We start from the raw sequence: 25851 nt of genomic DNA, 5'->3' as shown, positions 1-25851 counted from the left end.
GTACTATACAAGAACACTTCCTCGAAGTCTTCCAGAAAACTTACGGAATCTCAGAAGGCTTACAAAACCTTAGAAAACTTTATGGAGTTATATTCGTTAAAATGATTTCTGATTTTTTCGTTTGTTCATAATAAGCTATTTTTAATTTCACTAGCCTTTTAGGTTAGTTTTTTATTTGATTTAAATTGGGGTATACCTTTGTGTTTAAAATTAAGTTTGGGTCATATTTGGTAATTTCCCCTTAATTATTTGTATATAGTGCAAGTTTTAAAATATTTTAATCTTTTTAATGTTTTAAAAATTTTATGTGTAAATTTTAAATTTATAAAAATAATTTTGAAATATTTGTGAGATAATCTTTTAAAGAATTAAAACAATAAACGACAAAATATTTCAAAATGCAAATAAAAATATGAAATGTCAAAAATAGTAGCTATATTAAAATTATTTTAATTTCAAATTATATTACGAAAACAGATATCTTGTAGATATATCTTTCAAATTTTTTGGAAACTTTCTCATTCATATCAAAGTTTCAAAGAAAATAAAAGAGAAACTTTCTAGTTCGTAATTTACATATATTTTTTATTTACTACGGGACTTCAACTTCTAAACCTCAATTCGATTGCCGGGCTCTCCTTAATTGGAGCAGTCACTGCAATAACTTACTCCACAATGGTTTGGATGGGACTTCAACTTCTAAACCTCAATTCGATTGCCGGACTCTCCTTAATTGGAGCAGTCACTGCAATAACTTACTCCACAATGGTTTGGATTATTTCTCTCCGTGAGCCAACAAAGACCAACAACTATCTTTTACGTTTCTCTTTCTATGCCTTCGGTTTCTGGTTCCCTATTTCCAGTAGTAACTTACTCTTTAGAGGTTATATTCGTAAAAATAATTTCTGTTTTTTGTTTGGTCGTAAGTGACTATTTGTAATTTCACTAGTTTTTGGGTTAGTTTTACATTTGATTCAAGTTGGGGGTATACATTTATATTTAAAATCAAATTTTAAGTCATATTTGACAATTTATCCAATTATTTTCCACTAAATAATTTATTTTTAAAGTTAACTTCCAATTTTCGGAAAAACTGTTGATTTCTATTTTTCCAAAAAAAAATCATCAACTTTAAAAATCAGTTTAGACATAATGTTAGTTAATTATAATTTTTGACTTTTTTGTCACGAAAAAATTATAATTGTTGACTAACAATAATTGATTAACAATAAGATTAAAATGATATGGTCAATGAAAATTTACGATTAAAATAACTTGTAAATAAAAGTTCTATGTTTTTCAGTTTATGAAAAATGATGTTTTATTTCAACTAAATTTGAAAGTTGATGATTTAAATGATATTTTTCGAAAAGAAAATGATCTCTTTTTATTTTTGAATATTTATGTCACCAATATATAGTACTTCTAGCGGTTACTTTGCGGTTGGGCTGGTTTATTCTACACCAGTTTTGGTATGAATGGCCTAATTAAAAATAATAAGAATCGAGTTATTCTTGGGTTCACTCCCTAAGGTGAACCTCTAGGTTCACCAACCAATAGTGTTTGAGTATTTGATATTTGATATCTTTTAAAAAGGGAAACTTAATTGAATTTCTAATTAGATTAAAATAAAAATATAAATACATAAAAATAGTAATAGTTACTAAAAAATAAATAAATTAATATTATTAAGTTTTCACTAAAATACTAAACCCTATACCCTAAATCCTAAACCCAAAAAATTTAAGTAAACCCTAAACTTTTTGATAAATCTTAAACCCTAAATCATAAATATTAAAAACTAAATCATAATAACACTAAACCCTAAATCCTAATCACTAAACCCTAAACCTTTGGGTGAACCCCGAACCCTTGGGTAAACCCCGAACCCTTGGATAAATCATAAACCTGTAAGTTCACCGACCAATATATATTGTTTGAGTTTATGATTTATCCAAAGGTTCAGAATTTTTCCAAGGGTTTAGTGTTACTAAAATTTAATTTTTAATACTTATGATTTAGGGTTTAAGATTTATTAAAAGGTTTAGGGTATACCTAAAAATTTACAGTTTAAGATTTACCTAAGATTTTAGGATTTAGGGTTTAGGATTTAGGGTATAGGGTTTAGTATTTTGTTGACAGCTTAACTATATTAATTTATTTATTTTTTGTAACTATTACTATTTTTATGTATTTTTATTTTTTTATTTTCAAAATGTATTATAGTTTGGAAATTAAATTTTGTTTCCTTTTTTAAAAGATATCAAATATCAAATACTCGAACACTATTGGTTGGTGAACCTAGAGGTTCATCTTATGGAGTGAACCCAAGAATTACTCATAAGAATCACAGTAAAACATATACTATATAAAATAAGAAGCTTTCCTAACATTTTTAGATCATAAGCTAACTGTTGCCATATAAAGAAAAACGTGAACACCAATAACGGTCGGGGAGAGGTGAAACTACAAGCAAGGTTTGGACGTTACACATCAAACCCACATCATGCATTTGTTGACAGTTTTGTTATATTGTTATGCTTATTTAATTATGTAAATCTTTATAAACGCAAGGTTCGTTTTGTTGAATGAGTAACAAATAAACATTTTTGTTGAAAAAAAAAAAAACCTTTTTTGTTGAATGAGTAACAAATAAACGAAAAAAAAACGAGTAAAAAATAGTATATATAAGTTGATTTAAGCTTTAGCACCAATCAATATGTTACTGAAATGTGCGTTGAATTGTTCAAGGCATTCACTCTTTCAAAAAGAAAAAATAAAAATAAATACCAAGACAAAAAAAGTGAATAACTCGAATCAAATTACCAAAGCATATGATATACAATCAAATGGAGCTGATTACGCTTTGTCCGAACTTAGTTGAATTATTCATGTGGGCAAAGGTTATGTTTGCTGGTAACAAACATGAGCATTATTTTAGCAAAAAAAAAACAAGAGCTGATGAGCATCATTGTCTCTGTCCTTGGGTCAAATGCTGTTATTATGTTCAGCACAACGTGTTTTCTGGCTTTTGACTACAGTAGGATACTATGCGACAGTACCTATGATCCATACACTTTCAATTCATTCTCTAATCTTTTCACGTTTAAGCACACCTAAGTTAGTTGAGTTGTTTTGTGAGAACACTAACGTTGAAGCAATGATAATTGTACAGCATGATCTATGAGAATGACAAACTCAAATATATAAAGAGTTTCAAAAGTTAAACTGGTTTGCTTCCTTACTAACATATTGTTTTGAATGTGAAACATGTACTCCATGTGTCTACATCGATCATATTAAGTATTAACGTTAGCATTTTTATTCATTGTCTCGTATACTTGATAACTCTGTAGACTCACGTGATTTGACATCCCAAATCTTTTTCACTGCGAACGAACAATAGCGTTATTGATGTTTATCTATAATAAAACAAAACTATGTTCAACGCAAATATCTCATTTCAAAGATGTACCAACAGTACTTTCTGTACTTTTTCCTCTTTGGACCTATATGCCCTCTACTGTTAACTCACACGGTTTCGAAAACATTGAATCCAACTTGTTTTTGTTTTCTCTTAATTCTCAAGAATTACAAACCAAATTATAACATGAAAGAAATTTTTTTTTCTTTTAGTTGTCCATTTACTACTTGAAATGCATTCCAATATGTTCATCAACAGAGGATTTACAAACCGCCATTGTTAGACCTCAAAGAAGAAAAAAGACATTAAACCTTCCTCCTATTTTTTTTTCATTCCTGTTTAATTTGCTTCTTTGGTCTCTCTCTCTATCACACTAGGAAATAATAAAAAACACAAACAGAAATTTCCAAAAGGAAACAAACAAAAGACAGAAACAGAGGAAGAAGAAGACAAGAGTCATAAACGGTTTTTTTCACTTAGCACCGTTGCTTTGCATGGAGATCTCGAGACCAGGCCATAAACTGTCCCCACTTTTACCTTCCATCACCCCAATCTGCCACGTGTCACTACCACCCACCACCGGTATCTCTCCTCCAGAGCCTCCTCCAAGATACCCAATACTCATCTCCTCCAACCCGTATCCGTACCCGAACCCATAATCTAACCCACCGGTTCCACTTCCGTTTCCCAACGCCAGAAACCCTGCTCCGTCGCTCTGTCCACTTAACAGAGACGCAAAGCTTCCGTAGCCTGAGATCTCATTACTACCCTTTGCTTCGTTTGTGACGGTTCCTTGGTTCATTGGTTCTGAACCGTTGGCCGTTGTAATGATGGAAGAAGAGCAGGAAGAGGAGGATGCAGTAGTGGCGTTGGAGGAGAAAGAGCGGTTGCGTTTGGAAGAGCTCCGGCGGGTTCCACCTCCGACGGGGACGTCGCGGAGTGTACCACCTTGAGTCCAGTAACGGCGGCAAGATTTGCAGAAGTAGCGAGGCTGTAAGAGGTTGTAGTTGTTGTAGTAACAGAACTTGGTGATGATGGAGTTGCAACGAGGACAAGGCAGTGGCTCCGCCAGATTCGGAGGTGGGTAAGCCGCCGTTGAGCCCTGAACTCGGGCGGGTCGGGTTTGGTTTGATTCAGACGGCATGAGTTAAGGAGATAATGAGGAAAAGGACAGAGAGAGAGTGAGAGAAAAGCGAAAGTGAAGGAGATGTTGTGAGAGTGGCGATGTGGGTTATATAGGCTAGATTTTTATTATGCAGTTTCGGTTTAGTTTCAAAAATAAAATAAATGAATTTGAGTTAAAGAAATGTTGGCGGTGTCGTTTAGAATGTTTTTTTTCTAATTTCTTTTAAATGAATTGATAGAGTGGATACTGAAAATACAAATAAAATTAGTCACATTTTTTCCCTGGATTGGTTTTGCAAAACACTATTTGAGCATCAAATTTCAAGAAAGTTTTTTTTTAGATTAACACGTGGGAAACGATACAGCTTGCCTTGTAGAACGAACATCTAATCGGAATGAGGACACGTTGTAAAGCGGTTTAAGCCTTGGTAGTCACATTTTTTTCCCTGGATTGGTTTTGCTCACTATTGAGTTTGTTCAGAAAAAAGAAACACTATTGAGCATCAGTATTTAAGAAAGTGTTTTGCAAAAGACTAATAAGCGGTTTAAGGCTTTTGTTACATTACATAAAATAAAACATATCTAATAAAACCTTAGTGGTGTAAAAAGTATTTAAAAAAAAAAAGAGTTTATAAATGAAACTTTTGACCAAAGAAAAAATGATATTCTAAATGAAGTTAATTTAAGCAAACGTGGGCCCAAGGAAAAAGCAAACATGAGCCAACAAAAAAAAAACAATATTAAGGCTAAAATTTTGATATAGATAGATCTAATTGGGCCTTAGTGGTTATACAGCCCATAACTTAATAACCCATTTAGATTCCATTTTTAATTTAGCAACAATATTTGTTAAATCCAATCGAGTTTCAGATTTCGGAAGTAAACCAAAGCTTCTTCTTCAATCGCATAGCCGCACGTCGTCGCCGGACTTGTAGCTTGTTTTGGTGGAAGATGACGCTATTTCACTTTTTCAACTGTGCGATTCTCACCTTCGGTCCCCACGCCGTCTACTACTCCGCCACTCCATTGTATGTAAAAAACCCCACTCTTCTCGATCTGTGATTTCAAATTGTAGATCTTCTGAATAGATCAACGACTTCGCGATCTATAATCTCCGGCGGCTTATGCGCCACTAGTCGTTGAGAATTATAATTTTTTTATGTTTTCTTAAATCTGCAGATCTGAATATGACACTCTTGGAACCTCCGTGAAGGCTGCTGTTGTTTACCTCGCTACAGCACTGGTTAAGGTTAGTCAATCATTAACATCTTGCGCAAATCTTGATTTGGTATCTGAATCTTCATTTTCATGGCAGCTTGTTTGCTTGGCAACTTTTCTGCAAGTCTCTGAAACTGAAGTATTTGATCCTTACCAGGTACTTTTGAATCCACAATGTTGACTTTATTTTCTGCTATCAGCTACTGTTATTGGTTAGCTTGTTTTGTTATGGTAACAATTAAGTATGGATTCCCATCTCAGGAAGCACTGAAAGCAATGATTGGCTTCATTGACGTCGCTGGTCTGTACTTTGCTCTGGCTCAGCTGACACACAGGAACATCTCTCAGAACCATAAGTTTCAAGCTGTTGGCCTTGGTAAGTGGAAAAAGAAAAGATTGTTAGATATGGCTTTGACGTTTTGAAAAAAACATGTTATAAATCGATGATATGATATGGTGTAAAGTGGATCATAGAAAAAGCGTTCCTTTCCATTTCTAGATTTGTTACTTCACGGAGTATTAATCAACTGCCTTCTTTTGGGTCAGGATGGGCATTTGCGGATTCTGTTTTGCATAGGTTGGCTCCTCTTTGGGTTGGTGCTCGAGGACTTGAGTTCACCTGGGATTATGTTTTGCAAGGGCTTGAAGCCAATGCAAATCTGGTATGTAACTTCTAGAGATATCTTTCTGTATATGTAACTGTTTCTTACTAACCCTCAAATGTTCGTTTCAAATTTCAGGTGTTTACGATATCTTTAGCTGCGCTAGGTTCATTGATGTGGCTACGCAAGAACAAGCCAAAGACTCTGATCCCCATCATATACACGTGTGCAGTGATCATCGCTACAATGCCTTCAATCACGAGCTATCTAAGGAGAGTCATGGGATGGCATTTCCCCAAAGTTGTTGGGTTTGAGCTGATGACTTCTCTGGTTATGGCTTTCATCAGCTGTCAACTCTTCATTCTTTGTCAGAGACCGTCTTTGTGATTCCACTCCTATCGGGAGACTAAACTCACTTGAACTGCTCTTTTGGCAGAAGAGAGCTTTATGTTTATGGGTAACTCTTGAGACGTACGTACTTGCCTTGTTTTTCGGTTCCTTGAAACTTTTGATCTTTACATTGTAGAAGAATATTGAACCACATATTCAAGAGATCCTTACACTTGAGGTCTCTCTTGTAAGGGATCAACAAGAGCTTATAAACGTCAAGAGCATTCATCTAATCTATACTATAGTAGGGATGGGTGTTTGGATATTTGTTCCGGTTCAGATTGGGTATTTTGAATTTTTGAGTATTTGGAATAGGTATAGAATCCATTTGGATATTTCGGATCAGGTTAGGTATTTCAATCCGGACCAGATATTTTGGGTTCGGATATTTAGATTTTAAAAGAATTTTTTTTTATATTTTTTTTATATTTTTTAAGTTTCTTATATTTAAAAATATTGATTTCACTTGATTGATATTTTATTTTTAACAGATTGAATGATTAATATGTTTAGATATAACATTTCAACAATAAATAGATATTAATTTGGCTATTATTTTTAAAGTTTGGATATTTTTTGTTAATATATAAAACAAAAAGGTCAACGTGCATTTTAAATGAGTATCACATCATTTCATTTATATATATATATATATATATATATATATATGATCTTATACATCAATATAAATATTTTAATTAAAATAAAAGATGTAACATAGAAATACGAGGGTAAGTATATATATGTTCGATTAATTTTGGTTATCTATTGTGATTCGGATATTACATGTTGGGGTTCAGATATTAAATTTCTCCTAGATCAATATTCGTTTGGGTATTTTGCTATTTCGATTCGAATTTTGGTTTGGATTTTTCGAATCGAGTTCGGATACGGATTCATGTATCGGTTAAAATGTCCATCCATACTAGAGAGCATATAAGCTCGGTAAAGAGTAACCAATTGTCTTGGTCTATGAGCTCCATGAACGGATGATCTTATGTTTATGAGCCTCCCATAAAAATTAGCCAAGCGTTTGATTTCTTTTTTAGATAATTGCATTTCCTACACACCAAACTCACCATATTTGCATTTCACACACTAAATTCCCCCCAATTTTCTTTTCCCATCACTACCATTTTCCCTCCCCTCCCTCTCCTATGGTATCTATTTTTTCTAAGGGTTTTCAGCTAATTTACTCTTCTTTTTTGATAATAGCTTGCTTTGAGGCGTCACTATAGATGAACTCAACTACTTCATGTCTCATCTCTGAGAGGGGATGCTACCTCCAGTGGCGGATGTAGAACAATTATTAATCGGGGCACAAAATTCTAATCAACTCATTTAAATAAAAAAGGTTTCATTGCTAAAAGTTCCTTAGTAAATTATCTTAGGATATTCCATATTTTGGATATCCATTTATCAGACGTAAATGCAAAATTTTTTCTAAGCTTGAAATATTTTCCATTAAAATTTTCTATGAGAAAATATTTGGTACATAAATCAAAATTTCATTTAGTTTTACCGTAAAACTTTTACCTTTTAGTTTCTCTCTTAAACTTGTTAGGCATAATCCTTTTGTCTGCGGCATTTAGATTTTTGTGATTAGGAAGAAGACAATGAAAAACGTGGGTAAAGTTTAATTAGGTAAATTTAAACTTTCATTATTATTTCCTTCAGTTTTAATTTGATTGGGCTTTTAAAAAATGAACTTATATTATTTTGGGCTACAACAGATTTATGTCATATAATAATGTGTTATAGATTGTTTAAGTTGAAAATATAAAGCTTTGTTTCCTGACCAATTACATAATTATATTTAACTAATATACATTTAATTGTTTTAAGTAGTAGGGGGCACGTGCCCCCGTAGTCACCTATGTACATCCGCCCCTGGCTACCTCTAGCTTTAGCGCCTATAACGTATCTGATTCAAACATCAATGTAAAGACCTCTGATCTTTCTGCATATTCAAATGTCTGAAAGATATATATTTTATATTTTCAAATGTCTGATCTTGCAGCATATTCAAATGTCTGAAAGATATATATTTTATATTTTTAATATATATAATAATGATAAACTGTAAACATCAAAGATATTATTTTTTTTGAATTTTGAATGGTTAAAAAATATGGAAAATAGTCTATCATGGAAAATAATACATTTATAGGTATTTTTTAATGTGTGAAAATTTTAGAACATACATTATTCTGAAACGGAAAGAATATGTTTTAGCATTGATGGTTTCATATTCAAGCTAAACAAACCAAAACTATCTAGCTGAAATTATAATCTTGGAAAGAGTGATTCCCTAAGAATATAACACTAATTTGTTTTCTCATAAATATAGTATAAAAGAGTCAAGACAACTAAAATGTTTCATCAAAGAGGTGAATAGACACTTATACTCATTCCTTAAGTAATGAGAAATACGTTAGGATAGTTTATTTGGAAATTGTATCCAGTATTCAAAGTAAGAAAAAATAATCCACAAGAACAAAAATGACCAAAAAGTCATTAAAGAAATAAAAAACTCTTCTTACCCTTTTTATAGATATATGTTTTTGAATTAGAAATAAAAAACTCTTCTTACCCCCCCCCCCCCGGGGTGAAAGTTTACAACACTTGTAACTCGTACAAGGAAATGCTACAATTACAAAGACATCAATATCGGAAACGCTTTATAATATAATATGAAACTTTTGTGAAGCAGAGGTGATGAAACCCTCTCAAGCTTGGAATCTGCCATGTAGACAAATATAACTCTTCATATCGTCGCTGTGAAGTAATAGTGAGAGTTCTCTCCTTGCCAAGACCAAGAAGCTTTGCCCGTACCTGAAGTTGTACCTCTTTAACGATCAAACCAGGTGGTTTATTAAGCCATAGTGTAAACGAGAGTTCCTTTCTCTCCAAATGAAATAAACAGCAGCTTGGACACTAACTTCAAGATAGTTTTTATCTTCTTACGTACACATGGGAGATGTAATGAGCCAAGGGACCATCTCTTCCAAACCGGTAGGGAAGGTGAGTCTGAGTTTAGATAACAGAACTTTCCACACAGTGATAGAGAAATGACACTCAAAAAAATATGTAGAGACGTCTCTGCCGGATGACCACAGAGAAGACACTATTTGTTGAAACACAGCAATATATAAACTTCGTGTATGCAACAGACTTATAAGACAAACTCTCTTATTAATCCTTCTTGAGGAAACTGACTCAAAACCTCAAGCTTTAGGAACACACACTGCATCTCATCATAACTCGATAGACACATATATATAGCTAACAATAGAGTAACCTAATCTTAAAGATAAAGACATAATATTATAGATAACTCCTAAAAGATATTCATCTTTATCTTAAACCACAACTCTAGATTAGGCTTCTTGTTAGCTTCCTCCGCAAGTCTCTCAATCATCCTTGATTATCTTCAAGCTTATTCCAACATACTCCTCCTTAAGCTTGAAGTTAATCTCTGCTGAATCATGAACACCAATGAACTCCCTCATTTCTTTAAACTTCATTCGTCCGAGTCCCTTTGTCAATATATCAGCCTTCTGTCTATCTCCTGAGACATGCTCAACATCTACCAGTCCCTTCTCGACACACTCACGGATGTAATGAAACCTCCTATGTATGTGCTTGCTGCGTCCGTGGAAGACTGGGTTCTTAGTCAATGATATAGCCGATTTATTGTCTACTCTGATGGTCACCTTCCTGCATTCGTCGCCTGTAACTTCACTCAAAAGTTCTTGAAGCCATATCGCCTGCTTAGCTGCCTCTGTGGCTGCCATAAACTCAGCTTCACAGGATGATAATGCTACACTCTCCTGCTTCTGTGAGCACCATGTGATAGGGCTCTCTCCAAGATAAAATATATGTCCTGTAATACTCCTTGCATCATCGACGTCCACGGTAAGAGAACTATCACTGTAACCAAGCAACTCTGGCCTCTCTGCACGCTTATAGGTCAGACCATAAGCCAAGGTTCCGCTCAGGTATCTCAAAACATGTTTCAATGCTGCATCGTGAGACTCCTTAGGCTCCATCATGTATCTGCTCAAGACTCCAATGCTGTAAGAGAGGTCTGGTCTTGTATGAATTAGGTACCTTAGGCAACCGATACTACGCCTATACTTCTTTTCATCAACTGTCTTCTCTTCTGCTGATTTTGATAGCTTTAGACTCCCATCCATTGGAACGTGAGCAGAGTTGCATCCTTCCATTCCTGTCTCAGTTAGTATCTTCCTTGCGTATCTCTCTTGTCTCAAGGTAATACCGTAGTCATGCTGCAATACCTCGATGCCCAAGTAATAAGTCAATCTTCCCAAGTCACTCATCTCGAACCTTGCTGACATTTCTTTCTTGAACTCCAATATCATTGACAAACTCGAGCCTGTCACTAGTAGATCATCTACGTATACTGCAACTATGAGAATATGACCACTCCTCTTTCTTTGGTACAGGGAAGCTTCTTTCGAACATCTCGTAAACTGTAACTCCTTGAGGATAAAGTTTAGCTTGTCATTCCAAGCCCGAGGGGCCTGCTTCAAACCATAAAGAGCCTTAGACAGCTTATACACTTTTCCTTCACTTCCCTTAACCTCAAAACCTTCAGGCTGACAAACATACACCTCCTCCTTAAGATCACCATGGAGAAAGGCTGTCTTTACGTCCAAATGATGTACCTCCCAGCCATAAGACGCAGCCAACGCAATGATAAGTCTTATTGTTTCAATCCTAGCAACCGGTGCAAACACTTCGTCGTAATCGATCCCATGTCTCTGTACGTATCCCTTTGCCACGAGCCTAGCTTTGTACTTGTTCACACTCCCATCTGGATTCCTTTTGATCTTAAACACCCATTTTAGTCCAATGGGTTTCACACCTGCAGGTAAATCAACCAAGATCCATGTTTGATTCTTCTCTATCGAGTTTATCTCATCTTCACAGGCCGTTAGCCACACTTTAAATCCTTTTGCTTCTGAGAAATCCCACGGTTCATCATTGATAGAGCTAAGAAGCAACTCACTCTCTGTTTCTGCCAACAGAATATAATCAGATAAGTACTCCGGTGTCTTTGTTTCTCTGGTAGAGCGTCTTAGTTGTGGTTGTTCCTGAGATTCTTCTTCATCATCAGTGATCTCAATCACATCATTCGTAGTGTCAGCTTTTGATTCCTCCTTTGTTACCCTCGTCTCTTCCTCTGTTTCAGCCAGAGACTCTGTTTCCTTGAGTCCTCTGTTTCCAAACTCACCAAGACCTATACTGATCTGACCAACATCAGTGCCGTTGTCTTTGGTATCCCAACTCCAGCTCTCATCTTCCATAAAGATTACGTCTCGGCTGATAACGATTTTCTTACTCACTGGATCAAAGAGACGGTAAGCTTTGGTTCCTGGCTCAGTCCCAAGGTGAACTAGAGCTTTTGATCTATCATCAAGCTTCTTACGTCCTGGAGCTTCAACCCTTGCATAACCGATGCATCCAAATACACGTAGGTGTGCAACATTAGGCTTGTTTCCCTTGAAGAGTTCGTATGGAGTTCCTTCTGACAAACTTCGTGTTGCTGCTCGGTTAATGAGATAACACGCATGTCTTACAGCCTCACCCCACATGTAATTAGGCACGTTCATGTGCTTTAACAAACTCCTTGTCATCTCCAACATCGTTCTGTTACGTCTCTCCACCACACCATTTTGCTGTGGAGAATAAGGTGCAGTCAAATGCCTCTGTATGCCGTTCTCCTGACAAAAAGCATTGAACTCATGAGAAGTAAATTCTCCTCCCCTATCTGTCCGAAAAGTTTTGATTCTGACCCCTGCTTCTTGTTCTACCAATGCTTTGAATCGTTTAAACCTTCCAAACGCCTCACTCTTTTCTCTTAAAAGCATAGTCCACATGTACCTCGTGTGATCATCGATTATCACAAATACGTATCTGTTTCTTCCTATTGTTGGAGGTGTAATGGGACCACAGAGATCACCATGTAACAGTTCAAGCCTTCTTGATGCTCGAAACTTCGTAGCTTGAGGAAAAGTTTTCCTTGCTTGCTTGCCAAGCAAACACGAAACACATGTTTTCTTCTCTATCACAAAGTTTGGAACTCCTGAAATCAATTCCTTATCAACCATCATCCTCATATTATCGAAGTTGATGTGACCAAGCCTCGCATGCCACCTACTTGAAGTGCTCGATGTAATAACTTGCAGACATGAAGAACTTTCAGCCTCAAGAGCCACTTTATAGAGCCTGTTCTTTCCTCTACTGCTTCTTATCAGTAGTCTCCCATCTCGGTCATGTATATATAGTAAATCCTCCTTCATTCTTACCTCGCACCCCGCCTCTGTAGCTTGTCCCAAGCTTATAATGTTACTTCTAAGAGCAGGGATGTAATAGACGTTTGACATTGTCTTTTTCGCTCCATTTGTGAAGATAAAACTGATCGATCCCTTCCCTTTTATGTCAATGCGGGAGTCGTCACCAAATTTGACTTTTCCTGTTATGGTTTCGTCAAGTGTGGTGAAATAGGAACGATCTCCAGTCATGTGATTACTGGCCCCATTATCCAAGTACCACAAGTTACTCTGTTCTAAGCTACTCTCTAGGACGTTAGGCCTCACCTTCTCTTCATTAAGAAACACTAGCTCATGAAGCATCAATTCGTCTGCCATATGTGTATCTTCTTCCTTTGTCTCTTGTGCTTCTTGTAGTTTAAGCAAACGGTCAGGACAATCAGTGGCGTAGTGCCCCAACTTATCACATCGATAGCAAGTGATCTTTGATGCATCGTGGTAAGAGTCTCGGTATGTATTTCGTCCGCGACCTCTTCCTCCTCTGTTAAAGAAACGTCCTCCACGACCACGGCCTCTGCCTTCAGCATTGTATCCACCATTAGAGCTCCTGTTATCATTTAGACCAGATTGATGATCGGAGTTAGTAAACATCAGCTTGTTCTGTTCCTCCGAAGCCTCTTCCTCTACGTTAATACGTTCCTCATAAACCTTTAGACGACCAATTATATCTTCAAAACCGGTCGTCTTAAGGTCTAAGACTTGCTCTAATGCTGCCACAATATGTATATACTTCTTGTGTGGAAGGCTCTTCAAAAATTTCTTGACGAGCTTTGACTCCTCTATGTCTTCTCCAAGTGCGGAGGACTTCGATGAAATCTCTGCAATCCTGCCACTAAACTCGTCAATAGTCTCACTGTCCTTCATCTTCAGACGGTCAAACTCAGCCATAAGAGTTTGAAGTCGAGCCTCTTTGACTCTCTCAGCCCCCATATGTCGCGTCTTAACAGCATCCCACACCTTCTTTGCTGTATCCAACTCTCCGACCTGCAACACCAAAGCTTCTGGTATCGACTGAACAAGCAACGCCATGGCCATGTTGTTCTTTTCATCATCAGCCTTTTCCACTTCGATAATATCCCAGACTTTGTGTAGCTTCAGTAAGATCTTCATCTTGATTGCCCATACCGTGTAGTTAGTAGCATTCAGAATAGGGTATTTGATCGATGATGATCCTGGTTCTTTCGGCTTTGTAGTAACAACCGTAAGATCTCCCATTGTTTCAATTCACGCTCTGATACCACGTGTTGAAACACAGCAATATATAAACTTCGTGTATGCAACAGACTTATAAGACAAACTCTCTTATTAATCCTTCTTGAGGAAACTGACTCAAAACCTCAAGCTTTAGGAACACACACTGCATCTCATCATAACTCGATAGACACACATATATAGCTAACAATAGAGTAACCTAATCTTAAAGATAAAGACATAATATTATAGATAACTCCTAAAAGATATTCATCTTTATCTTAAACCACAACTCTAGATTAGGCTTCTTGTTAGCTTCCTCCGCAAGTCTCTCAATCATCCTTGATTATCTTCAAGCTTATTCCAACACTATTCAGGAACCACAAGATCCCACGATCTTAATCTGTCACGAGTCAGCATTCTCTCCTTTAGGAGAAGCCAAACTATGAAAGAATGCTTTGGAATTTTTTGGCTGAACCACACCGCCTTGTGCCAAGCTACCAAGGTGGAGTAGGATTTAAGGAAATCCAAGTCTTGGATGTGGAAAAGACTGAAGGAGGGTCGTCTACCGAATTCCTCCACCAATAGACTCGGAGGAATTAATATATGGGACCTGAATAGGTAAAGACTGATGCAGCATTATCAGCATCGGATTCCTAGAACGAGTAGCACGTCAAACACCAGCATTATTACATAAAATAGAATGTATGCATCGAAAAGTAAGTCAATTGGCTATTTAGTGAATTATAATTGATTTCAACGTCATAAAGCCTAATTTCCCTTTTTTAAAGAAAACGAATTCACAAGAACAACCGGTGCAACCTGCAAAGAAACAACAAATCAATTAATAATTATATACTGATTGTAAAAAACTAAAAGTGGCCTTTTGTTACTCATACACTCTCACAGAATAAGCTTTTCATTGCTAATATTTGGAAAAGTGAATAGATTCTTCCGCAGGTCCTCCTCTACACATCCACTCCTTTATGCCTTCTTTCCAAAGATTCATTCCTTTGTTCACAACATTTGCCCGCAAAAAGTTTCCCTCGTAGTTGGATGATCTAACTTCGAGTACTTGTGTTAAGCAAAACACAATCAAGATTAGAAGATCAGTTTTTTCAATAGTCAGATAAGATCTTAGACACCGTTGACCTGCTTCACGGGATCGCCTATAAGGACCTGATCCACTCATGGAAATTTTATTTGTACGGGGCTTTATTGATCCAATTTCTCACTTTTGAGAGTCAACCTGGCCAACCATCATATCTTTTTTTACTTAATTCAACACAAAGCACCAGTATAGACAGATTGTATTACTCCCGCACCGGAACTCTTGCTTCTTGGCCAAGAGAGGCTTCTCGCTGCAATTGATTCCTAACACCAGATTGGCGATTGTGAAAAAAGAATAGGAGTCCTTTAGCCTTCAGTCAATAGGATGAATACTTCCCTCTAGTGGGTCAGTCAGTCTTGAAATGTGTTCCATATAATAGAAGAGAAAAGGGCCCCGGGTAAAGAAAGCAAGCAGGCCAGAGTAAAGAGGAAAGGTTGTGCCTTGCAATTCAATCTTTTACTCGGGAAGTAAAGTTCTGATAACAATAGTCAAAGGGTACTCATATTGGTGGGGGTCTTTTTCAAATATGGAATTGTCACCCTATTCTGATATACGAGAGGAATTCACCTTTGACTGTGCGGCTTTGTTTAAGCTGCTGCGCTTTCTAATCCCCTTCGTAAGGAGAACAAAGAGGCTAAGCTAACTAACTTACATGATTTTAACTATACCTGAAAGGTGAACAAGAAGAGTGTTCACTAGTAGCTAGTATTGAAAGAAAAGCAGCCGTTCCTTTGCTGCTTGCTTTGCTTCAAGCTCCCGAGAACTGCTTCGATTTCGACGGATAGATCAGTAGTACCTGAAAAGGAAAAACCGTAGTATTTTCCGCAGTCAATTTGTAGTCATTACTCAATGCGATAGCCCAGATTTTCATTTTCTATTATACAGCCATTCTTTAGCCAGGAAGGGCATCCGCGCCCCATAATTATGTTCAAAGGAAAGGATAAGGCGGGTTATTATGTTAGTAACCTCCATATGGAAATGAATCTCAGTCTTTTCCTTCTTTTCCCACCAGTGTTAAAACAAACTAAAGCATAAAGACAGAGAAGATAAAGAGAGCTTCTCACTTCATGGAATGAGATGCAAGTTCTTGCTCGACTTCTGGGGTTCATTAGCAAAAAAAAAGAAGCTATTGAATTAGCTGCGAGAGAGGTATTGTACTGTAAATACCGAAGAAAGGATCAAATGGCATGATTGATGACTTTTATAGTCTTTACTACGCGATAATTGAATAAATAAAGAAGATGGCTTCTACCCCTGCCAGTATTCTATTCCAACAACAGCGGAACACACTTCAAAGTTTTCCTGGTGGAAACGAAGCAACCCCGCTACGCGCCTTTATTCACGGGACTTCCATCACTTGATTTTCTCCAAGGAAGAAATAGTGACAGCTTAGGATGCAAGACGGGCTCACTTCCCTCATTCAAATGGGGAAATAGGAAGAGTTCTATCTGATAGGCTAATTGCAGTTTTTTAGGTGATAACAGAGCTCTTCCGTGGGAAAGTACCTACCCAAATTGAATAGAAGACTCGCACCTTAGCTATTCTATGTGATATTCGTTTATCTGGATGGTTAATTATGGCGAGCTATGCCACTCTTGCCTGTCCTATTTGCTTCCTATTCCCTTTTTACCAGAACAGGGGGAGCTTCACATAAGGCAAGAATGAGCGTGGACAAAGAGGAGAGTTTTTGAATATATCTGATATGACAGAAAAGTTCAACTGTTAATTTTCCCGGGCATGAAAGACCGGAAAAATGGCATAATCTAAATGGCATTCCGTGGGCAAAGAGGAAACCGAAAGCTCAGTCAAAGGCGGAATGCGGGTGAAACAGAGTACTCACGATTTGAAATCGGATGGTAGTTTGTCTTTAGATACAAACTCTAGGTATAGCGTTGCATTTGCATCGTCTGAATTGTACTTTAAAATATAGTTATTGAACTTTCCCGAGAATTGACTCTCGTATTGGACACCGAATAGGTGGACCCTCGAACGGGATACGCTCCGACTTGGTATCAATCTTTCTCACCTGATGGCTACTCGTTGATTGAGGAAGAATCTTGAGTAATGCGCAGAAGAAGCATCCCGGCTAGCCACTCAGTCGTACCTACCAGCCGTCTACGACTGGCTCCCCGGCAGGTACTCCATCCTTACACAAATAATAAGGAGAACCATTTTCTATTATTAAATTTATTCTAAAATAATTAAGAATTGCAAACCATTTTAGATATTTTCAATTATCTTTTATTTATCTTATTTCAATTTGAATAATTATTTCTGATTTTTTGAATTTGATATTTTTGTAAAATATTTAATCTTATTTGGTTGTGAAAATACTTTATATTTGGTTTTTAAATTAGATATATATTATGTTTTCTAGATAACCATCATTTGCTTCCCTAAACCTATATTTTAACATCTGGGATATTTTATCATTAGTTAAAAGTTATCATGTTTAACTAACAAATTGATTATTTATTTAAAATATTAATTAAAAATATTTTAAAAGGTGAGTCTTTCATATATCTGTATTTTTCACTTATGGAACATAACTGTCTTAGAAACTATAACTAAGATTTTAACGTTTTCATCATCATTTTTTGTAACAACCTTTTCACTTTTAATTGTTTTTATTATTATAGTAACTTTGAAAATATTTATTTCAATATATCTGAGTTTGAGAAATTAATCATAGAGTTTTATGAAAAAATGGGAAATTATGTATTAAATCATCATTTTATACCTTCATTATAATATTTTAAATGTTATTAAATTCTATTTTATTTTATTTTTTCTTGAAAATTGCATATTTCAACAAAAGTTATCTTCTAGTACTGCTTTCAAAACTACCAAAACAATTTGAAAGGTTATATCACTTTCTTCGGTTACTTACAATATTTTACTTATATAATATAATATAAAACGTAATACTTTTGAAGCATTGCATCACTTTGGCATTATTCTTTTTATAATATTATTAATAATAAATTTCTAATAGTTTTTTTTTGTAATCCTCAAACTTTTTTAACTATATCAGTTATATATTTTTCTTAGCAAAAACATTTATATATTATCCTTTTTGTTTTAAGTGTTTACTATATAATCATTTTAAATATAATATTGAAAATTTAATATTGATTAGTAAACCTAATACTTTTGAAGGATTGCATAAGTTTGGCATTACTATTTTTATCCTCAATCTTTCTTAACTATATAAGTTATATATATATATATATATATATATATTCAACAAAAAATCATTTCTATCTTATAATTTTGTTTTAAACATTTCATAAATAATTATTTAATATAATATTAGAAATTTAATATTTATTACTAAACCTAATAATTATTTAAGCATTTGCTAATTATGTAGAAGACATACGAAGTTTGAGGAGTAGTTTCACTACTTCAGAGGTGATCCATATACCTAGAACGGATAATAAAAAGGCGGACAGTCTAGCACGCAATGCAAGGAAGCAATCGTCTTATGTCGTTCACATGGATGCTGATCCTCCAGTTTGGTCTACAGAGTCTATATGAGTCTGTAATGTTGCTGACAAAAAAGAATAAAAAATTATGAAGGATAGCATCACTTTGGCATTAGTGTTTTAATATCTTTTATTTATAATAACATTCTAATAATCTTATTTTCATCTTCAATTCGAATAATATTATTTTCATCTTAAATTTATACGCAATGTTTAAAATATATATTTTTTAAAAAGGGAAACTATATCAGCTATATATATAAAAATTTAATATATAATCATATTTGAAATAATATTAAAAAATAATACTGATGAATAAACAAAATACTTTTAAAGGGTTGCATGACTTAGTGTTTTTAATATATTCTATTTATAATAAAATTCTAATAATATTATTTTCAGATAACCATATATTTTCATTTAAAAAAAAAAAATTGATACGTAACCACTTTAATATAATATTGATTTCCCCCCGATTTTACAGAAGTCAGAATCCTAATCTATAAATAAAAAAATGAAAGCACTACTTCACTATTTTTTTTTAAGTACTCAAAAGTTCTGGCCAAATCCCTCCTTCAGGTCCGAAACCACAACATGTCTTCAGTTCTTCGAAGCCATAATACATAATGCATGTTGTATTACGAATTTACAAATTTCGTTAACAATGTCTTTAATTTAATTACGACACTATAGAAACTATATATGTTGTATAGTTTTTATTTTTAACTAAAGATAAATTGGAGGATGTTGGTAAAACTGCATCAAAATTCTAAAATGAGGGTTTAACTAATAGTACTTAAAAGTCTAATTAAAACCACTTATTTAGGATTTAATTTATCATATCATGTTATTATTTGTTTGTCATATCGTATCATGTTATTCCAAAAATGCAGAATATATAATTACAATTTTGGTATAAGATATGTAATATCTTATATGTTTAGGTATAAAATATATATGGTTTTTATAGGTTTTGATATGATATATTGTTGCAAAAATGTATTCACGGAAAGAAATGCAAACATTAACCTGCAAAAATATTTTGCTTAAAACAAATTCTCTCTTACAAGTTACAATTATAAATAATCTTCAAATTCTCCACTATAGTTCTACTGACAACTCAAACAGAAGAAAGTACAAGCTCATATTCAGTAAAAATGGAGAAAACAGCTTTGATATTCATCGGTGTTCTACTTTTCTCATCATGTAAGATTACTTTTACTTGCATCTTATGTTTACTAAATTCATTACTAGCATCCTCTTCATAAGCATGATCAAAACACCTCTCACAGGCACTCAAATTCTTTCAAAAACTTGCAACACCGATTCTGATTGTACAAAGATCACGTGTCCAAGTATAATCAATATCAAGTGTGTGAAGAACACATGTCAATGCGTAAAAGATGAAATTGTGGATTTACCCCTTCAAACAAGGTGTAACCCTGCTGCTTGCGCTGCTTTATGCAAGTCAAAAGGCGAAGAAGTTGGGTTTTATTTCTGTGCTCTAGACCATTGTTACTGTCGCAAACCTCCTATGTAATAACAAGCCAGTAGTACCTTAAACTTCTGTTATTGCCGCAAATCACATGTTGTCCTCTATTTTACTCCTTTATCAAGAATTGGATGATATATATTATATATCTCAAATTTTTGTTATTAATATAAATAATAAACTATTAGTTTTAAACTGTGACATTTAAATTTAAATACTACCTGAAAATGTTGTAAAAAGAAAGTAAAATAAAATATACCACTAAATCATAACAACACAGAAAAGAGTACACATGAAATCATAATCTTGAAACCACAATCTTGTATATTCAGATTTTCATGTCATATTCAGATTATTATCGGATATATATGGGTCATTTGGAAAAGTTTTTATTGGGTTTATCATTTATGTTTATTGCAATTTGGTTTACGGTACTAGTACTGTGTCCGGCATTTCATTTGATATACCAGGAATCAGTGAAGTGATTTTCAGCAAGAGAGCTTTAAAAATGTTCATTCTTCATCAGCTTTTACAAATACAGAAATGATGGGAATGTTAGAATGGATATACCAGTGTTTTCCCTTACTGTTTTTTTTTTTAAATTTAATTACCGGAAAGTTCGGGCCGAAGTTCTAATCTTTCTTAGGCCCGAAACCATAACATGTAATATTAGTTTAGTCCCACCAGTCACTTGAACTGGAAACCACAACATGTAATATTAGTTTTCCTTCTAGTTTTAATCATTGAATCTATCTTATTAAAACAGAAACATTACAACTTCTTCTAGGTGGATTTTAAAGTTGGACCTTATGTAATTAATGCTATATTAATCTACTTATTACTAGACATACATTTTTATAAATAATTAATATCAACTATTACCATAATTTTTCACTTCTTACCTTATTATTATATCCACTACGCATGTTTCCTTATATTGCATATATTTTACTATAAGGTAGATACATCCACAAGCATATTATACTATAAGATATATTATTAATAATACATCTACTAACATATAATACTATACGACAAATTACTAATAATACAATATATTATATGTATTCATTAACTTGCATCTATCAATATTAGCAATACTATGAAGACGACTAACTCTATACTTTGAACCTATAAACCATGATATACTAATTTATAACAAAAATGATATTACTGTTACAAATTAGTTTATATAAAAATTATTTATAGCAGCAATTTGTTATATAAGATAAATTTAATCAAGATCCAAATCTTTTTTTTTCCTGTTCAGAAATAAGAAACCTATGAATATATACCATTAAGTTAGCCAAAAATCTTCTGAATAAATAGTAAATTTCACCAACCTAAAAAAATGAATTAAAAATAACAAAAGATATTATGTTTGAAATTTAGCTCACTGAGTCAGGTATAAATCTGTTCATTTTAGGTATGAGTTCTTCGAGTTCTCAACATTTGGATCTAAGTATGTATTTGATTTTTTTGTCCGGGTCGATTTTTTTGGTTCCGGATCATTCTAACTTTTTTATATTATAAATCTTAAATAATATACAACATGTATATAAAATATGTGAATCAAAAGATAAATCCGCGCAGACGCGCGGGTCATGATCTAGTATCTTGTTAAACTTGAGATGCAGAACAACCAGCTAGAGTATCTTTGGCAAGGAACCCAATTAATATTGTACACTTGTACTTGTTTATAATCTATTACTTTCTCTTCATGTTATATGATGTTACTCTCTCTCTCTCTCTCTCTCTCTCTCTCTCGCTTTGTTGTTGTGTGGTTTTACATTCAGCCGCTTACAAATCTCAAGAATATGGATTTGTCTATGTCTTTTAATGTGAAAGAACTCCCAGATATTTCAACCGTGCCGTGCTTAAATTAAAAAAAAACTGATCATATGCAAAAAATGCTCTTGTTAGTATTTATTAAAAGTTTTTTGTTAAACTATTAGAGAATTTGAGTGTATGACCTAAAGAATTTATAATTCACTAATTTACCATAGTAACTTAAATGGTTGTTTTTTTTTTGGTCAAAACTTAAATGGTTGTTATGAACCAATTAGTGAATACAATAACCAAAGAGGCAATTTCTTTTTTCACTTAGGAGGTTTACCTTTTTCCTTGTTGATTTAGGATTTGTAATATTTCCATTTATCTATGACGGTTTATCTATCTTGTAATTTCCTATATAAAGGGCACATTATGTTATGAATAATACACAACCAGTTCCTTATTTCTCTCTCGATTCACAACACGTTATCAGTACGACTCTCTAAAACTCTAAGCTAAAAGTTCCGACCACAAACCCCCCTCTCTCTCTCTCTCTCTCTCTCTCTCTCTCTCTCTCTCTCTCTCTCTCTCTCTCTCTCTCTCTCTCTCTCTCTCTCTCTCAGTTGAAACCCTTGACGGCGAGAACCTTAATCCCTTGATCGTGAACCTCCATCCCGTCGTGAAACTTTGATCCTTGTTCGATCGACGACCCTGATCCTTGTTCGCGACCCGATCTAAGCTAGTACTAGCTCGCGACTTTCTCTTGTTCATCGGTGGTCCATTCAACCCGATAGGAGGTTAAAGTAATAATCGAAACCCTAATGATTAAATTGAATCCCTAAAACCTTAAAACCCTAATCATGCCTTTACATGATTAAAACCTGAAACTTATGATTCAAAAATTATCAAAACATGATAAATCTTCAAACCTAAATCGAGAAAACTTAAAACTAAGTTATGATCTATTTTTATCAAAACCCTAATTAAACTAAAGTATCAGATTAATTATTAACATATAATCAGATCACATAAAGCTTAATTAAAATCGATGTATATAACTATAATTATTAAAAACCCTAATTGTATGAATTAAATCTTTTTCTGTTTGAATATTGAGGTTTTAAAATCTGTTCCTGTTTTGAATTAGTCTTAATCGAATGCTAGAAACTGATTTCTCTGAAAACTGAATATGATTGCATCATCTGATAAAACCTGTGTACTATGATTGATAAATTAATTATTTTGAAGTGGAGTTCTTAGTTGAATTATTCTGAATGCATTTAAGTTCAGTATATTTTTATGGGATTTTTACGTAAGACCTAAATAATTAATAAATATTGAATATTGCATGTTTCTATTTATGTTATTAGATGTTGATTTGGAATTCAGTAAATAAGAAAATTATTGTTAAACTATGATCTAGTTATCATATGTTTTTATTTTGGCATTATATATTGATGTTTACTAACACACTGGCCATATTTTATGAGCAACATTTTAAACATTTAAGGATTGATTATTCTCTCTAAAAATAAGAGATCATGTGAAATTATAACCAACCAGAATATGAGCAGTTAATATTCGCATCTCCGTTGCACTTTTATTTGTCAAGATAAGTATTTTATTTTCATGTTTTATATAAAAGTTTAACAACTTTTGATTAGGTCGTATTAAAATTGTTACATATGATATAAAATTTGTTTAGTAAATTGATTGGATAAAAACCTTGTTAAATAGCATGAAAATAAAGATTTAGTCCATATAATAATTACTATAGTAGTACTATTTATTTCTTGATATATTATAATATTTATAATAGTATATATCTCTATATATCTTGAAATTTATTATATTACCATCATCTGTTGGGTTTTAAATTTAAGGCTTGACCATAAAAGATCCATAAGTTTTGGAGAACAATCCAAAGAGACGTACGATCGTCTTAATGTGATAATCTAAAGCTCAAGACCTGGAGTCTGTAAATATAATGCAACTAATTTGGATGTTAAGTTCAAAGTAAAAAAATTTGGAAAATATTTAATGATGCAAAAATGAGAATACATATTCAAACAAATAATTTTGTCCAGCAGACAAAAGAGATAAAAGAAGTATGTACTTGTATCTTGTCTCCTTGAGACTCGAAAAACAATGAGTTATTGATGTAAGGTCAAGACCAAAGAGTTTCTGTTAAAACTCATATTCTCATTTGAAGTTAAGGATAAAGATGGTAATAAAGAAATGATATGAGTCAATCATCTAAAGATGAAAGAAAATTAATGTGAGTACAATGTCTTGTGGTATCTAAATAATTTGAAGCTCTAGAAGAGCAGATATATGTACACATATGGGAACAAAACTTATACTTTCCCAAGTCTCAAAGATCAAAAGGATATAAGATATAACACATGACCTTAAGTGGGGTATGTTGTTTATTTTAGTTGAGATTCAATTCGAGATTGACAAAAATGTAGTGTTGTCATCTCGAGGGGTGGGGGGAATTAGAGAATCTCACATCTCTATTAAGTGGAACATCCAGAAGTATGTTCATGCTGGAAAGAGACTTAATGAGTCATTTATAAAATAAAACTACGGGATTTTACATCTATAATGTTGAGACATTAAGTAAAAGGAAATGTTGAATACTTTCAATCAAGAGTATTACCCAAGGCACTCTTATATTGTACTACATAGAAAATGGAGATAAATGTAATAGTAAACCAGATGTTTACTGAAAGTGTAATATTTGGCAAACCGGTTGTGCCACCCCGGTTTAGTAATGATGCGAAAGATAATCATATGAACATTCGTTGAAGAACTAGAAGATTCTTAAGAATGATCTGCTATATGCTGCTTACTTACAAGGCAATATAAGAATACATTTTTCACCGGTCAAATAGATTTGAAAGCTATTTACGCAAGGAAATGTTTGTGGTCTTGATCACCCACTGGTGGACTGATCATCTACCATATATAATGCATCGACAAGAATTTCGTATGTATCCTTGTCATAGATCCGCAATCTGATGTATGCGAGACTAACTAGTAATAATGGTGAATTCACAAGCCTTTGATGATTATTTTATGCATGCGAGGATACATGATGAACAACCTTAGCTAATATTCATACATATGATGTAGCAATATTGATTCGCATAATGCCAATGAGTAATTAAGAAATCTTCCCATCAAATTGGTTTTGGGTCAGAAACCAAAGATCCCATCTAAATTTTTTTGATAAGTTGTAGTTGCTCCACCACACAACTAAAAGATGGGATCTCAAATGAGGTTATGAATATGTTGGATATGACCTCCACTGACGATAAAATCTAGAAGATTTTATAAAATTTATGTAAAGACTCAAAGTTAGTATATCCAACATTAGGGGGAGAAAATAAACAGCTGGAAAATGAAAATGAGTTGAAATGATTATCATTGATCCTCGGACTAAAAAGCGCAAATATAAGTCCAAAATGAATGTATGGAGATAATTCTATTACAAAGATTAACATATGAGTTGCTAGACTCGTTTATTGACCCTAAGAAAGTGATGAAATCACAAGTACCAGCTGTAAATGCTCCAGTTAAAATAGATATCCTAGAAGGACAATATCAAACTGCTAATTAGTCTAAAGAGCGCCTGAAGCGTGATAGACCTATCGGTTCTAAATATAACAATCC

General features: G+C 33.9%; 3 protein-coding genes and 1 non-coding gene across 4 annotated transcripts; 2 read left to right on the top strand and 2 right to left on the bottom strand.

The window, feature by feature from the left end:
* Positions 1 to 3647: 3647 nt before the first annotated feature.
* Positions 3648 to 4639, bottom strand: LOC108851833 (dof zinc finger protein DOF1.6). The gene has a single exon (XM_018625306.2). The coding sequence runs from the start codon at positions 4566 to 4568 to the stop codon at positions 3897 to 3899; it is 672 nt and encodes a 223-aa protein (XP_018480808.1). The 5' UTR covers positions 4569 to 4639; the 3' UTR covers positions 3648 to 3896.
* A 762-nt stretch (positions 4640 to 5401) lies between these two features.
* LOC108830367 (uncharacterized) lies at positions 5402 to 6992 on the top strand. Its single transcript, XM_018603996.2, has 6 exons — positions 5402 to 5577; positions 5729 to 5798; positions 5865 to 5924; positions 6029 to 6143; positions 6314 to 6429; positions 6508 to 6992. The coding sequence occupies exons 1-6, from the start codon at positions 5501 to 5503 to the stop codon at positions 6754 to 6756; spliced, it is 687 nt and encodes a 228-aa protein (XP_018459498.1). The 5' UTR covers positions 5402 to 5500; the 3' UTR covers positions 6757 to 6992.
* Positions 6993 to 20065: 13073 nt separating this feature from the next.
* On the top strand, positions 20066 to 20448 carry LOC130497551 (defensin-like protein 306). The gene is made up of 2 exons (XM_056990442.1): positions 20066 to 20114; positions 20201 to 20448. The coding sequence occupies exons 1-2, from the start codon at positions 20066 to 20068 to the stop codon at positions 20446 to 20448; spliced, it is 297 nt and encodes a 98-aa protein (XP_056846422.1).
* LOC130497855 (small nucleolar RNA R20) lies at positions 20072 to 20154 on the bottom strand. The gene has a single exon (XR_008936876.1). It is a non-coding gene; the product is annotated as a small nucleolar RNA R20 (small nucleolar RNA).
* Positions 20449 to 25851: the final 5403 nt, after the last annotated feature.

This window comes from Raphanus sativus, chromosome 1 (assembly GCF_000801105.2).
Source record: "Raphanus sativus cultivar WK10039 chromosome 1, ASM80110v3, whole genome shotgun sequence".
Taxonomy (NCBI): domain Eukaryota; kingdom Viridiplantae; phylum Streptophyta; class Magnoliopsida; order Brassicales; family Brassicaceae; genus Raphanus; species Raphanus sativus.
Note: the sequence above shows the minus strand (reverse complement) of the source record. Positions and strands in the feature narration are given on the sequence as shown.